Here is a 14,500-nt window from a genome sequence, read left to right as displayed (position 1 = left end):
AAAATGCGGCATTGAAGAACTCGGTGGAGAGTGATTCACTTTTTTAAACATATTTTATCTCGAACTTCTCGAAGAGATGCCATCACAGAAAGTGTTTCCAGTCTTTCATTGCTATTCGTCCGGTTAGATAAAGACCTCAGAGTTTTTCAAAGACTTTTTTCTCACCAAGCCAAACACCATGCCTTCAAGTGCTCTCCGAATTGAGGTGCCTGATACGTGAAATTGTTTTGCTTCCGAACTTTGTTGGAGTTTTTTCTTTTTGATTTTTTCAGGATTTTCCTAGTTTTTTCGGGATTTTTCCAGTTTAGACTTTTTTTTTAGAACTTAACTTTGGTTTATACATGCTGTATGCCTAAAAAATATAAAATAAAAATCGCCAGTTAGTTGCCGCTCAAAACAAATGTAGTTTCGGCACTGATTGCTCAGAGGGCACCTAGTCTTTACCAATAAAACCATATGCATATGTATGTACGTTCGATAGTATGAGCACAGCGCATATGGGAGCAGATTACTTTCTCGAAAATCGACATTTGGAAGCATTTTCGACAAGGAACTACTAATTTTCTAGACTTTTTGAGTAACGTAATCTGTGCTTTGTCGCAAGCTTAACCTATCGTCGATAACTACTTCTACGTACTTCAAGTACATAATTTTATTAACTAATACAGTGCCGATTTTAAATTCTAAATACTCTGATTTATTGCATTCTTCCGCTAACGATGGACCAACCTTGGTCGTGTATAGTAGAACTAATTAAGGCCGAATTCGCTATACTCTGTATGTTCGTGGCGTGGAGTCATGTGTCCGTTATAGTAACAGTATCAACTGAGACAGCGAACGGCCAAAACTTCGGAACGGCTACAAGACTGACCACGGCGTCGGAGCTGGAGTGTAAGTCATACAACCCCATAGGGCAAGTTAACTCCCAGTCCGAGTTGCATGCCATTGAACTAAGCCTGAGGCAGTATGTAGAAAATTGGGCGACCAAAAACACATCTTCAAATACAACGGTGCTAATCGCTCTGAAAGAGCATGAGGTTAGCTCAAATTTGGTGTGGGATTGCCGTCCGATTTTAATATTTATCGCGTCCAGGAAGCGGATTTATTTCATATGGGTTCCCCGGTGATCTAAAAAAATACTGCACTGGGATACATATGTAGGTCCTGGGACCTTTATTGGTTTGCTATCTTTGGGCGAAAATATTTTATGTGTGTGCAAAAGGAATAGCAACTGGACAAGTACGAAAGGAAACAGATGGTTGAGTTCTTCATCATATAAACATCAACTAGGAGAATCGAAACATTCCTTCACCTTAGTAGGCATGAAGTTAGAATTGTTATAGGTTTTCTTAATGATCACTGCAGCGCAATCAAAACCGTTGTCAAACAAAGAGTTTTTAACTCCGATTAGGGTAGGTTGTATCACAAAAAACTGGAGAAAGCAGAGCGCATCATGTGAAGCTCTCACGAGAGGTTTGCTACAATAGATCATACTTGCCCGCTGTAGCTAGGGAACCTGTTTCCTCCCCTAAATCTAATCTAATTTAATCTAGATCATGAGCAAGACCAGCAAGTTGCGGAAAGAGAGAGAAATATAAAACGAAAACTTCACTTCAAAACTTGTTCAACATCACTTATTAGGATGAGCATAATTATTGTGAGATGACTTTGAACAATCCATTGCTGCGATGGCGCAGTACTGAATTGAACCTCCTTTCCAGCTTTTGCTCCGTGTTGCTTTTCCAGCTGTTGATACCACTAAGTCTTGCGATTCTAAATAGTTTTGAGTGGAATTGGAGAAACCCAAATTGGATTTCTGACAATCTGTTTTTTGATAAAAGGAGTCAACCTTCCAAAAAAAGGGTTTTGTATTAGATTCGCCATAAAGTATTTAGAAGGTAGTTAGGGCGGTATGATTCCGGTTCTCCCGATAGATTCCCTGCTTTTTACAGCATGGTAAAATATTATCCAAATGAATCCAAACAAGTTCTGATCCCAGTTGCTCATCAGACAGTTCTTAAAAAAAATCAGATTAGGATTTCAACCAGGTCTTGCGCACCCTCAAAACTACACAGTCCCTTCCACCAATCACTCTACATGAAATCTCCATAGAATTACACAACACAACGCTATTTAATTTCATAAAGTCTAACATTTTCCATTCTCCCATGAAAATCATTAAAGATAGTAACGCGATAAAAGCATAAAAAATATATTTCTACATACATATGTACATACATGCATGCATATAAATGCACAGTATAGCATAAAGAAAATATAATAGATAAGAATAAAGTAAAATGCAACGCCATTGGTTGAATCACGAAATGCATTGAAACGCATTAGGGACGCACCCTAAATTGTGGCAACCAACGCAAGCGAATGAAGATTTACTGAAGGATATTGAGCAGTCAAAGCGAAGCGCAAAATAAAGTAGCTCGTTGCAAATTTGCAATATTATGCAATGGAAAAAATTTCAATGCACACCGAATGGCGACGGCAAAGTTTTCATAAATTAATTAAAAGCGAAAAAAAACTGTAACAAATTTCCGAGAAAGTAAATGGGTGGGTGTGGGAAGGATTGTACATACATAACTTGGTGAAAGTAGGGAGTTGTACATATAAACAGTACGCGTTGAAGACAAAGAGTATTTGGAAAGAGGCAAACATGTACTTACGAAGTGAGAAGAAGGATTGCTTTGAAGGATATAATGTAATATTTCTAAATTAAAGTGGGGAGATATTGTGTCGTTCGCAAATAAATAACAAAATGACCATTTCTAAAGGATATTCATTTTTTTTTTCATTTCGTGCTACTGAGTTGTGTACTTTTGATCATAAATATTTGTTGTGACATGCTCTGCATGCGGTATGCTCAATAGTCTAAATATGCAATTACAATTGCGTAACTATATTCATACCCGTCCCTTACGTCCTCTTTCGTGCTGGTCGCGCGCGCCGTGGTGCCTTAACCAACCTGTGTGCAGCCTTAGATCACGGCAGGAAGAGAGAACGCATCAGTGGGGCCACTTCAACTTTATCAGAGTAAGAATCCACAGAAGTCAGCAGCGTCTGCTCTCGCGTAGGTACCGGGATGAAGTTTTCCAGCCTTGCGACTCCCCACATAAAAATTTATTTCTCTTTTTGATAGGCTGCTTGAACAAATGACGTACCAAAAATTAAAAATTAGATATGTTTTATGACAATTACTTTATACCTTTTAACCTAATAAAAATGAAAAATTTCGTGGGCCTGTATCTCGAAAAATTTACGTCTTACAACAAAAGTGAGAGTGCAGTTAATGAACATTTGAAGACCAGTCCATGGCCTTATATTATATATTTTTTGAAAAATTTCAAAAGTTAAAAAAATTACGCACAGAGCTAATTGAAAAAAGCTGTTACTGCAGCTCAAAACCGATTCACGCCCTAGGAAGAGACCAACCGGGCCATGGTTTCCCACCATGGACGGCTGATATTTCATTCTCCACTCTCAATCTTGTTTAAAAAAAAAAACTGTGGTGTTCGATTATTCACATATTTTCCGAAACCGGTTTTTGAGTTATTCGAAAAATTGCAAAATGAAAAAACCGATTCACGACTTTCAAATTAAGAAAAAAAAAAACCGGATGAACTGGTTTTATTTTACAGAGATTTCATACAGTTTAGAATATAAAGAAAACACGACAATTCGTGAAGTAAATTTGTGTAGGAAAATTTTTTGGGGGAATTTCACCACTTGTATTATGAGTTACGGCAAGATGGACAATCATTTTTTGAATAAAAAAGAACGCCAATTAATACGTTTGATTCCTTTTTTTTAAATTCATCCATTTCCTGAAAAACGCGTTTTTTCACAATTGCAAACAATTAAACACCAACTCATCACAGCAAGCGATTCGTCTTTGAAAACAGTACCGCGCAGTTTCAAGCTGACATGTTTACTGCTGCACCGTTTTTTGTCTTCGGTTTCATCTTCGCCTTCGTCTTAGCTTGCACTGTGATCACTTTCGCATGTTTACTACTGCACTGTTTTTCGTCTTCGGCTTCGCCTGGACCCTGTCTGCAACCCTAAATGTGCCTGCTATTACCCGGAATGTCCATGGCTCAATTTCTGTTCCTACAAACATCTAAAATCTTAAAACTTTTACTGCGAGGTCAAATTTTGTATTAAATAAAAAAAAAAAAACAATATTCGAAAAATCAAGATTAAAAAACCGCCTATAGATAATTCAAAAACAAAACGGTGGAAACCCCAAGAATTTTGCTCCACACTATTACAATGCGAACTCTGAAATTTTAAGGAATCGATGGCACACGTTCAGGACCGTAGCGCCTACAGGGTTAAGATGATTTACAAAAGTGCCAAGGGGGATATTACTAAGGTCCTTGCTATTACGGTACCCGACGCATTGTCATTACAAGCGACTGTGAAAGGTTAGATTCGTGCGAGTAGCATCTGTCGGGCCGGAATAGGCATGTATACGACGAATTCCATTCGCAAGAATCTAATCCTTCACACTCGCTTATTAAGGAAGTGCAAATAGCATCCATCAGATACTGTTATAGCCATGAACGAAGCTATGCCGAAAATTTTTTAATACCTATTTATCACATTTTTCTTACTTCGGTGACTCCCAGTAAAATTGTCTGCTAAGCTTAAAGTTTTGACTTTCACTAAAAATTTTTTTTAGACTTTATTAGCTCACTTAATTTCTCTATTACTTCTTGAGATGCATATGTATGTATGAACATTAATATATACCCACGCTGGACATTTGTTGCAGTTGTCTAAGGCCACTTAATGCAATTGTTGTACGTTTAAAAATATCAAAATACAGTTTACAAACTTACGTACATAAAAAAGTAAGTATGTATGTAAACCCAAAAGTTTTTGCTGCGTTGTCACTTAGCCTTGCTTATCACTCCTTGTCTTTTATGATTTTCTTTTATTATATTTTTCCTTCCCCAGCGAGTACAATGCCATCCATTAACATTACATTAAATACAGAAAACAACAAAATGATTATGTAAACATCGTTTGACATTTACCGGACTTAAGTGAAACTTAACGCATACTTAGCGCTGCGCACAAAGTATTTCAGAAGAAAGAGAGTACAAAATTGTTGCACTTAGTTAGAAATGCCTTTTACGCATCTGAGTTTGTGCTCCGGTTAGTTAGTTTAAAATTTTTTCAAAAAATAAATCAAAAAATACAGCAAGAGGAGGAGGTAGAGTGAAGTAGTTTTCATAGGCTGATTATACTTTTAGAGACTTCAAATTTCTTTGTTGTAATCAACTAAACTTAACCATAGCTCCACGAAGGCTGCAAAGCGTACTAAAACTACACATAGGTTTATTGACTGAGAATATTGAATGTGCTTTCAAAGTTGATGAATTGGTAAGAAAACTACGGCCATCCTCATTCTTACAGGAAAAAAAACCTCTTCACATATTTCTTCCAAAAGACCGATTTCAATACTTTCTCCCCTTTCCATAATATCGTTTAACTTTCGCCACAACATCATCAAGACAATTTCTTCATCATCTCCACTATCTTCATCAGTCGAAATATCCCAATCAAACTCCAAAATTTGTTTAATTTCTCTGTCAGAGAAACCTTTTTCTTCTGGACGCATAACTAAAGAAAAGGAATTTTCATTAGCACTATGGATCAAAATTGCTTATAAGCAACAAAGTTTAACTGAAAAATTCCTCACTTAATAAACAAACCACTAAACACAAACTGAATAACATAATAACAACTTCAGGACTGAAAGGGCTAATGAATCCTAAAAGGTCCTTGGCAGAGGGTTGGAGTCTTAAAATTAGTTAATATTTGTCTTACCAAGGCTGCACAGTCACAAAGAATGTGTCCTAAAATCTCATCGTCCTCATGGCTGAGACGACCTTTTGACTCAGTCATCACACCTTACTATTCGGTACATGTGAAACCCAGAGAGTAGCAGTATGTCTTTCTTGGTTAATAGAACAATATCCCTGCTGTTGAAGGGGTAGTCGAAGAGAATGTTGTCTATGGCTCCCACCGCATCCCAATACTTACTGCGTTCAGAATGTACTCGCTAAGTAATTGTAGCTCTCGAAGAGGACCAACTGAGACTACAAAAATGTTTCGATCCTACTCGTGCCAACTCGTCTGCGATCTCAGAGTATTCCAGTCAGTGATGGAATTTCCAAATTTCAAAATATGCCTAATGGACTGCAAAAATTGTACCGAAAAGGAGATGAATGTGCCATGAAATTAAAATTGCTCCCTTTTAAGGCTTTGTAAGAACAATGGACTGTATGAGTAAAAATTAAGCAATTGCTTTTGCTTAAAATTTTACACCTTTTTCTTAAAGTTATTTGAATAAACCGAGTAAAAGATCTGAAATTTTAAGAAGGAGCAATCGCTTAGGTTTTATTCTTTATATATGTATCTGTGGACATTTGACAAAATAACTTAAGCCTGTCTTTCACGGACATACGAAATAGCATCTTACCGTCAAAGAGAAAAATGTTGCAATTCGAAACAAGTGTTAAATTTTTTTATCGTTCTTAGCCTTTAACTAGTAATTTTTAGCAAAAAAAAACCGACTTCAACTCCCATATAAAATATATATATATATATATATATATCTCATGATCCGCTGATCGGATCTTATCGAGATTAGTATGGGACCACCTCTGAGACACTACCTTTCCGATGCAAAAAGAATTATCGAAATCGGTTGTCGCGGTCCAAAGTTATGCGGTAACATACATAAAAATAAAAAAAAAAATAAAAAAATAAAAAATATTCCGACGGACTGATAACCTCCTCCTTTTTTGGAAGTCGGTTAAAAAATGCTTCTGTTTGCAACAACCGCATATTTCCATTTAAATAAAATTGATTGCTCGGGCGGTAAAAGAGCTTTGCCGTCATATCCTATATTCGTTGACGGTGAAAGATAGACTTAAGTTGTTTTGTCAAATGTCCACAGATATGTATTCTCAGAAATAGCATTTTTGAAGTACACTGAAATGATTACTAATTTATTGAATTATAAAAGTAAAATCAAAGTTAAATAACACAATAGTATTCTAATTAGGAAGAGGAAAAAATATAGCTTTTCTGACCTGTTTATATATATACACACAGTCAGTGGCAAATGTAAATGTACACTTTGTTCTAATATAATATTCACCATTATTTTCATAAAACATTTTTTCATTCAATTTTTATGAAAATATAGTTCATTCTATAACATAAACCATATAAATGATAGTTTCGAACTTTATATAAAGTTCACAAAATTTCAAAAAATGTTTATTCAGAATTTCTAGACAATTTTCGAGTACGTCATTTTATTGCCCGTTCAATTTTAGTAAAACAAAGTAGAAATTTGGAGTCGCTAAAAATTAGCCTTGATTTTTTAGAATTTTTTTGTGGAGGTTGTTTTTCGCATTTTCTTCCAAATAATTCGTGATCAAAATCTATGAAATTGAACGGACTACAAAACTGCATACTCGAAAATTTTCAAGAAATTCTAAATACAATTTTTTAAATTGTTTGGTTAAATATTTTTTGAATTGTTGAGAGCTTTATATGACTATTCTTCTTTATATTGATTAATTTTATATAATGCCCTTTAATTTAAATTTTAAGTGATTTTAATTTTCATTTTTCGAATCTGTAAGTTATATATGATTTTCTGTTATATATTGGTATATTATGCTAAATTTCTATAATTTATGATTGTGCCAAAACTGAGTGAATGGTGCCGAAAGTGCCTCTGTGAATAAAAGTGACAAAAATGAAACTTTTGTGCCTACTTTTCCATCATTGCATTCCATTCCACCGTGGCCTGGTATCCAGCACAGGGTTACCGCTTGTTTAGCTGCCAAAACTAGAAGCGTGTCAAGGCAGTCATCAAACTCCGGCCTGCAATTTAATAACTGTTGGTGCCCACAAAGGTGTCTTCATCCTTTAATATGCGTCCACTCTGTTTTCACCTTAAAAAGTTATATCATTCCGCTACTTAGTTTAGGAAAACAAACAACCGTTCATCTTGAAAATGACCTTTTCGAAGCCGCATTCGAAGTTTTAGGTCAGACGTCAACGCAACATTCTGTCGCATGTATGTAAGTATGTAAGTATGCTGAACTTTAGATAAGGTGTTCGTCTTCAACAAATATAAATAAGTAAGTAAATAACCTAGAAGAAAAACTATTATTCCCAATATCAAAAATATCAATGAACGACTTTAATACTTCCTATTTACTTAGCTTACAATATCAAACAAAAGAATTTTACTAAAGCTAAACATAAAAACATACTTATAAAACTTTCGCATTCCTTCATTTTCGACTATAAATCGGCGAGTCATAGCTCGTCAATGGGCAACGCGTTTCACAAATAAAAAACGCTTCATAATCGCAACGGTTATCATTCCAAAGTCCATTCGTTTTTAGAATAAGACATTTTTCGTTACCTCCAATGTTATTCGGTTCACCAACCGCCCAATTGGCATAGGTGAGAGGACGGCCTGTACTGAACCAAACCCAATTTTTGTTATCAGCGTGTATAGAGCCAGCTAGCCAAAAAGCTTCACGGTTTAGATTTAGACCTGAATGTAAGAAGATGGAAGATCATGGAAGAATGGAAGGAGAAATTAAGGGATACAGTTAAATGTAATATAATAAATTCCAATACTTGCCAGCTCGTGTTAAATAAGCCTGTAGTGCCTGGCTTTCTTCTCTTGAATTAATGGTGGCCAAGGAGAGACCCTGATAGCCGCAGATCTCTTGTGCTCTAAACCAGTTGACCTAGAAAAATATACATGGATTTTATTTGGAAATCTCTGCTGGAAGAAAAAAGAAACTCAACAATCGGCAAGGGCCTGTGCTATTGGAAATTCCTGCAGTTTTAATGCCCAGCACTTTGAACTAAGCAGAGAGCTCTCTGCATTTTTTTGCGAATATTTTGAACAACTAAATTGATTGCCAGCAGTACTCACCGTTGCATACGCGATTACAACAAACATTTTTTCAGTTTGCTGTCCAGGAAAGGCGCGATAGTTGGACTCGTCCAATGCCTGAATGGAGAAGTTTGGAAATATTAAATTCGCATTTGGATCTTCGGTCAAATTTTGTGCGAGTAAATTAATTGCCGTGAAGCAAATACAAAACACCGCTAAAGGAACGTAGTTAAGCATTTTTTATAGTAATAAATAGAAAATTGTTAATAAACTGTCAATTTTGAGTTACAAATTTATACTGTAACTTAACAACACTTGGCAGGGCTTTTATTAGCGCAACGGCTAAGCTTGTTCAGAGATAATCTTTCAAATGGGACATCAATCATTGTCAAAAGGGCTGTTTGTCGTCCATTTATCAACGATGTTCTAGAAAACTGCCAATACTCCCATTAATGAAAGTTGTTATTATTACAAAAACTACTGTTATTCAAATTTGAATAGAATAATAAATGGTTTTATCTTAACAAACGTCTAGTCACGTGTGAAAAACGTGAGTGCATTACGGGTAGCTAAAGACAGGGGCGACTTGCTAATGTGCAAAAGTATAATTATACATGATTTTTACTTTCTAAATCGTCGAAACACGATCTCTCATTAAATAATATGTAGCATGCACTCTATTCGCAGCCTAAGAAGAGCATTTAAAATACTACTTTACTTGTTTTTGGAATTCGGGATAGTGGAAGAAGAGGGGGCAAAAGAGGTGGCTATTCAAAATAAAGAAACGATAGGCAAAAAGATGTAAGTAGGATTAGCTTAAATGGTGGTAGACTGAAATTCGGAGCGAAAATTCTTGCAGATATGATAGTGTAAATCTACCCTTGAGATATGAAGGGCAGTGCTTTTGAATATTGCCTCAGGGCCGTTTTACGAAATAAAAGATCAGTATTCGGGAAGGACAAGACAAGATGGAAACAGGAGTAATGCGCCATAAAACCCGCAGAGAGTTGACGGAATAGCGTCTGAGCCGGCGGCGTAAAGCTAGAGCATGTGCAAGCTCTTAAGCAGAATCTGGCCTGATGAATACATGCCCGATCATGGCAATATCAGTGTTCTTTGCCCAATCCCTAAGAAGTTAAATTCTACTCGACGCAATTCCCCTTTTCATCGATTGTGGAACTTTCTTTCTGAAGATATATCTAAATTTGAATTCCCCTCACAATTTATAGGTTGATCTCAAGTTTTAGCTTCGACCACATTGTGAAAGACCGTTTCACGCCTTTCAACGCCAAAAGAGATGTAAGGCAGACTGAATAGCTTTCTCGTGACTACTTGAATCTGTTGTTGAAAAATTTCTTAAAAATTTTTCTTAATCTGCTCAGCTTTTGCAAAGCTACGGCCATATTGACTGGTGCTGAAGAGCTTATAAAAGCATTAGGATCCAAAGTAGTGAAGTCAAAAATTGTTCGAATACTTCGGGCATAGCCAGCGTCACTGGGTCACGCCAACGCCCCGGTTCAATATGAGACGGTTAGACACTGTTCGGAAATGCAGTTGAGCGAGACGGATAACTCACGAGGGATAACCATCGATTTGCGATCTACAAGTACACGTGACGAACTGAGACGCCTAAAAGCCTCAAGGTCTTTATGGCCGGGAACTTTTGACGGTAAAGAAATCCGCAGTAAAAACCAAAGCTCCAACAACAAGTTTTCTCTGTAAAAGTTGTCGGTATGAGGAACAGTAAGAATTATGAATGTGCCGGATATAGATTTTGCCGGATAACCGGATTCCGGATATCCTGTAAAAAATAACAGCCGGATTCGGATATCCGGTAGACTGCTGCCCTTAATAAATTTCACAATATTGTTTTTTTTTCGGCTCGAGTTCACCTCGACCTCCGCACCGTTTCTGATGCTACAGAATTTACCACTTCGAAAACACAATTACGCACGCATCTGTGCGATACTATCGCAGTGAAGAATGGCATCTTATAAACAAACAAACAACAATCTTCATGAAATTCTTTGCTTTTGAACAATCAAGATGTTTTGTTTTCTTACGTTAATTTTTGTTTAAATTATACAGAACCCGCCTATTAACCTTTTTCGGTTCCGAACGCGTAGGTCTGCAATCTGCACCGTCAGAATGATGCCTTATATGGACCTTACATGGTCACATTGTTTACACGCTTCAAAAAACCCATCAAATTTCAGTTTTTCGTTTTGGATGAAGTTGAAGAGAAGCTTAAGGAAGCTTTGTATTCATTTGTTAATACTAATACTAAGTCGCATACTTTTTCCTTGTTCAATTATGTGTTTTTATTTAAATTATTGTGTAAAAAATTGTTTAATTTGAACTTTGACCCTTAATAACTTTTGTAATTGTTGATCCCGCAAAAAAATAAATATACCGTTATAGTCACCGCAATTATCTCTATCGATCCCCATATATTTTTTTTAAATTTGAGAATCGGAGCTATTCAGCATTTATGACCAAATTTTGCTCAAGTTCTGTATATTTGACAGAAATGCAACTCTGAGAAATTACGCACCCAAATTGATTTCAGTTAATCAAATGTGAAAAACTTGCGTGCTTACGTAGAAAAACTCACGCCGGTAATATTAGTTTAAGCTGTTAGAAACTCAATACACGTCACACATATAATACATACAAAATTTCACTAAACCCATGCACGCAGGTTGACCAAACAATTTGCCCGTGTAAGGTCCCTATTAATCTTGTACTAAAACGGTAACTTTTCCTTCAGCAAACCTGATTATCGATTACTCTTGGGAAATAGAGGAGAAACGTCAAAGACAAAAGATAAACAACTATCTCGTAAAAAAACTATTAATAAAAAAATGTACTTGATTATAGGACTAAACATTCAACAACGACAATGCGTCACTATTACAACATTTTGCGACCCACGTTTCAAAACTCGTTTTTTTCTGACGCCAATAAAGCTAAAAACTGGGTTGTTGATGAACTAATTCGGAATTATAAATCAGTTAGTATGGAGAAACCAGTTGAATCATAAGAAAAATGCCGAACTATAGTGAAAGCTTCCATCGAAGATCGAGCTCACGAGGATATTTGGCAATGCTTTAAGGAAATCGCCAACGGCTCTGATGCTGATTCTAGTGTTTCTAGTGATGTGGATAGCCAAACGATTGGTAGACAAGGCAGCGAACGTACAAGAAAAAAGGCAGCGATTTATGAACTAGAAATAGAGAAATATTTGCAGCTACCTCTTATATCCAGACAAGAAGATCCCTTAACTTGGTGGAAGTATAGCCGCAAAGAATTTCCAAATTTGTTTACACTGGCAATGAAGTATCTCTGCGCGCCACCTTCCTCAGTGAACTCGGAAAGAGTAAAGAGTTGCCCGATAATGCGGAAATGCTTCTTTTCGTAATGAAAAATATACAGATTGTTAACTTTGATTACTAGTTAGACACTTTTAAATTGGATTACAAAAATACAAAATCTGGGTTAAATTTCTAAATTGAATCTCTATAATCGATATCCGGAATCCGGTCGGATATTAGCCAGTATCCGGCCGGATAACCGGATAACCAAAAAACGGCCGGATAGGCGGATTCCGGATATATACCGGATACCCGGCACATCCCTAGTAAGAATCTATTCATCAAGTCCTATGCGAGTTTCCAGTTCTCTTGCATTTGGAATATTGCTTTTGTAGCAGTTTAGCAGGGATAACGACAGCGACAGTAAATGGTTTAACGAACATTATAATAACTATTTGAAATAACCCCTGTTCGAGAAATGAGCTTCTTCTTGGCACTCATAAGAGTACATTCACAATGGACAAACTTGCTTCCGAGTGGAAGTATAAAAACTCAATGCACCCCTTTAAAATATATCATATCCTGACCTGACCTATCGATACATGAAATCGTCAATAAAATCTTTACCATAACTTCGGATGGTTTTGGACAGGTTAGCAGGAATATAGCAGTTTATTGAAGCTTCTATTAAACTCAAATCGGTTTTATGTAAAACTTGATCATTCAAAATAAAAAGACCATAGCACAAAAACAGATCGGTCGATTGTTGCCTCGGGTCAAATTCCATTCTCTATGGAGACTCAATGCATCATTGCCAATCTCTGCAAAACCATTTCACTTTCTTTCCTTATTTCATTTAATTTGTGTTTCCATTTTTTCATTAGCGCTTAGTTGCTATATTCATTAAGCAAATAGAGTCGATTAACATTTGAACAAAAAAACTAAGTAGACAACTAATAAAAGTAGCAGATAATTGCAGCAAGCGCGAGTGTTAGTGAGTAAAACTTGTTTTAATGAGTAACAACTAAAAACAAATGAGTGCGTGTAGCTGTTAGTTGCAACTGGATCCGTGGATATACAAACACCCAGACAAACACATTCACATATTTAACTCTGTCACATTTTCATTTTTAGTATATTTGTTGTTAAATTTTATTGCCAATATCACGTTTGTGGTTGCAACTAATTCTCTTTATACCCCAACTATTCTCGCTTCGCCTTCATTTCTATTGCAATTGTATGCAGTTTAATGAAGTACATTAGTCGCCGCGTGTTGCAGTGTTTTCACTAGGATTTCCATTATCATTATGCAATGATTAACTTAAAATGTCTTGCAGTCGTTCATCGTTAGTGTAATTAACTAAGGAGCTATGGTGTTTAATTTTTATTGGTAAACCGTTTTAGAGGAGGAAAGTTTCGTGAAAAGGAAGCGACCATAGCTATTTCACTTGAATAGCGAGGAATGGAGGTTGAAGGCAAAAATGTGAATAGAAAAGCTGAATACTCTTTGGATGACAATAAGTATGAATGTGGAGGAAAATATCTTGAGAAGATAAGCTTTACATTCGGCTACAAGTGGGCGTATGCAGCCTTGGAGCAAGCGGCTCGCTACATAAATTAACATCAAAACTCTCCCTGCAATATGTAGATTGTGCACTGGGTTTGGGAGCCGTAAGGTAAAAAACAAATCCAATGAATATCCCAAATCCCTTGATGACCCACCACACGAAACAGGGACCTCCTTTTACGGATATGCGCTTGGAATGTCCGACCTCTCTACAGGAAAGGTGCCTAAATCTGGTTTGCTGACAGGAAATGCGATGGACAGGGCGTAACAACTAAATATTACAGCTGTCACGAGAGGCGCACAAATTTGGTGCAGGATTTTTAGTTTGGCGGAAGCCTCGACAGACAAATAGAAAAGAAAAAACACGAAAGAAAACGAAAAATAAAATCTAAAAGAAAAAGAAAGAGAAAAAGCGAAATTAAAAGAAAAAGGCAAATAAAAAGTAAAATAAAAAAATAAAAAGAAACCGAAACCGAAAACCAAACCAAAAAAGAAAAAGAAAACGAAAACGGAAAAGCAATAGGAAAATAAAAATAAAAAGGAAAATAAAAGAAAAAAAGAAAATGGACAAAGGAAAGGAAAGGTAAAGCCAACGGAAAAGGAAAATGAAGATGAAAAGGAAAAGGAAAAGGAAAAGGAAAAGGAAAAGGAAAAGGAAAA

General features: G+C 36.2%; 2 protein-coding genes across 2 annotated transcripts in view; one reads left to right on the top strand and one right to left on the bottom strand.

The window, feature by feature from the left end:
- Nucleotides 1–14,500, top strand: part of LOC118745233 (patched domain-containing protein 1-like) — a 129,698-nt gene that overhangs the window by 105,860 nt on the left and 9,338 nt on the right. The gene's annotated exons all lie outside the window — the stretch shown is intronic.
- LOC118744490 (pulmonary surfactant-associated protein D-like) lies at nucleotides 8,219–9,273 on the bottom strand. Its single transcript, XM_036477533.1, has 3 exons — nucleotides 8,999–9,273; nucleotides 8,699–8,807; nucleotides 8,219–8,608 (listed from the first exon to the last, which is right to left on the bottom strand). The coding sequence occupies exons 1-3, from the start codon at nucleotides 9,194–9,196 to the stop codon at nucleotides 8,340–8,342; spliced, it is 576 nt and encodes a 191-aa protein (XP_036333426.1). The 5' UTR covers nucleotides 9,197–9,273; the 3' UTR covers nucleotides 8,219–8,339.

Source organism: Rhagoletis pomonella, unplaced genomic scaffold, assembly GCF_013731165.1.
Source record: "Rhagoletis pomonella isolate Grant_MI unplaced genomic scaffold, Rhpom_1.0 Rhpom_scaffold_00008, whole genome shotgun sequence".
Classification (NCBI taxonomy): domain Eukaryota; kingdom Metazoa; phylum Arthropoda; class Insecta; order Diptera; family Tephritidae; genus Rhagoletis; species Rhagoletis pomonella.
Note: the sequence above shows the minus strand (reverse complement) of the source record. Positions and strands in the feature narration are given on the sequence as shown.

Coding starts and splice junctions, on each gene's coding strand:
- LOC118744490 (XM_036477533.1), bottom strand. CDS start 9,196: ATGCTTAACTACGTTCCTTTAGCGGTGTTTTGTATTTGCTTCACGGCA. Junction 8,808..8,998: donor TTGTAATCGCGTATGCAACG/GTGAGTACTGCT, acceptor ATATTTTTCTAG/GTCAACTGGTTTAGAGCACA. Junction 8,609..8,698: donor GGCTTATTTAACACGAGCTG/GCAAGTATTGGA, acceptor TCTTACATTCAG/GTCTAAATCTAAACCGTGAA.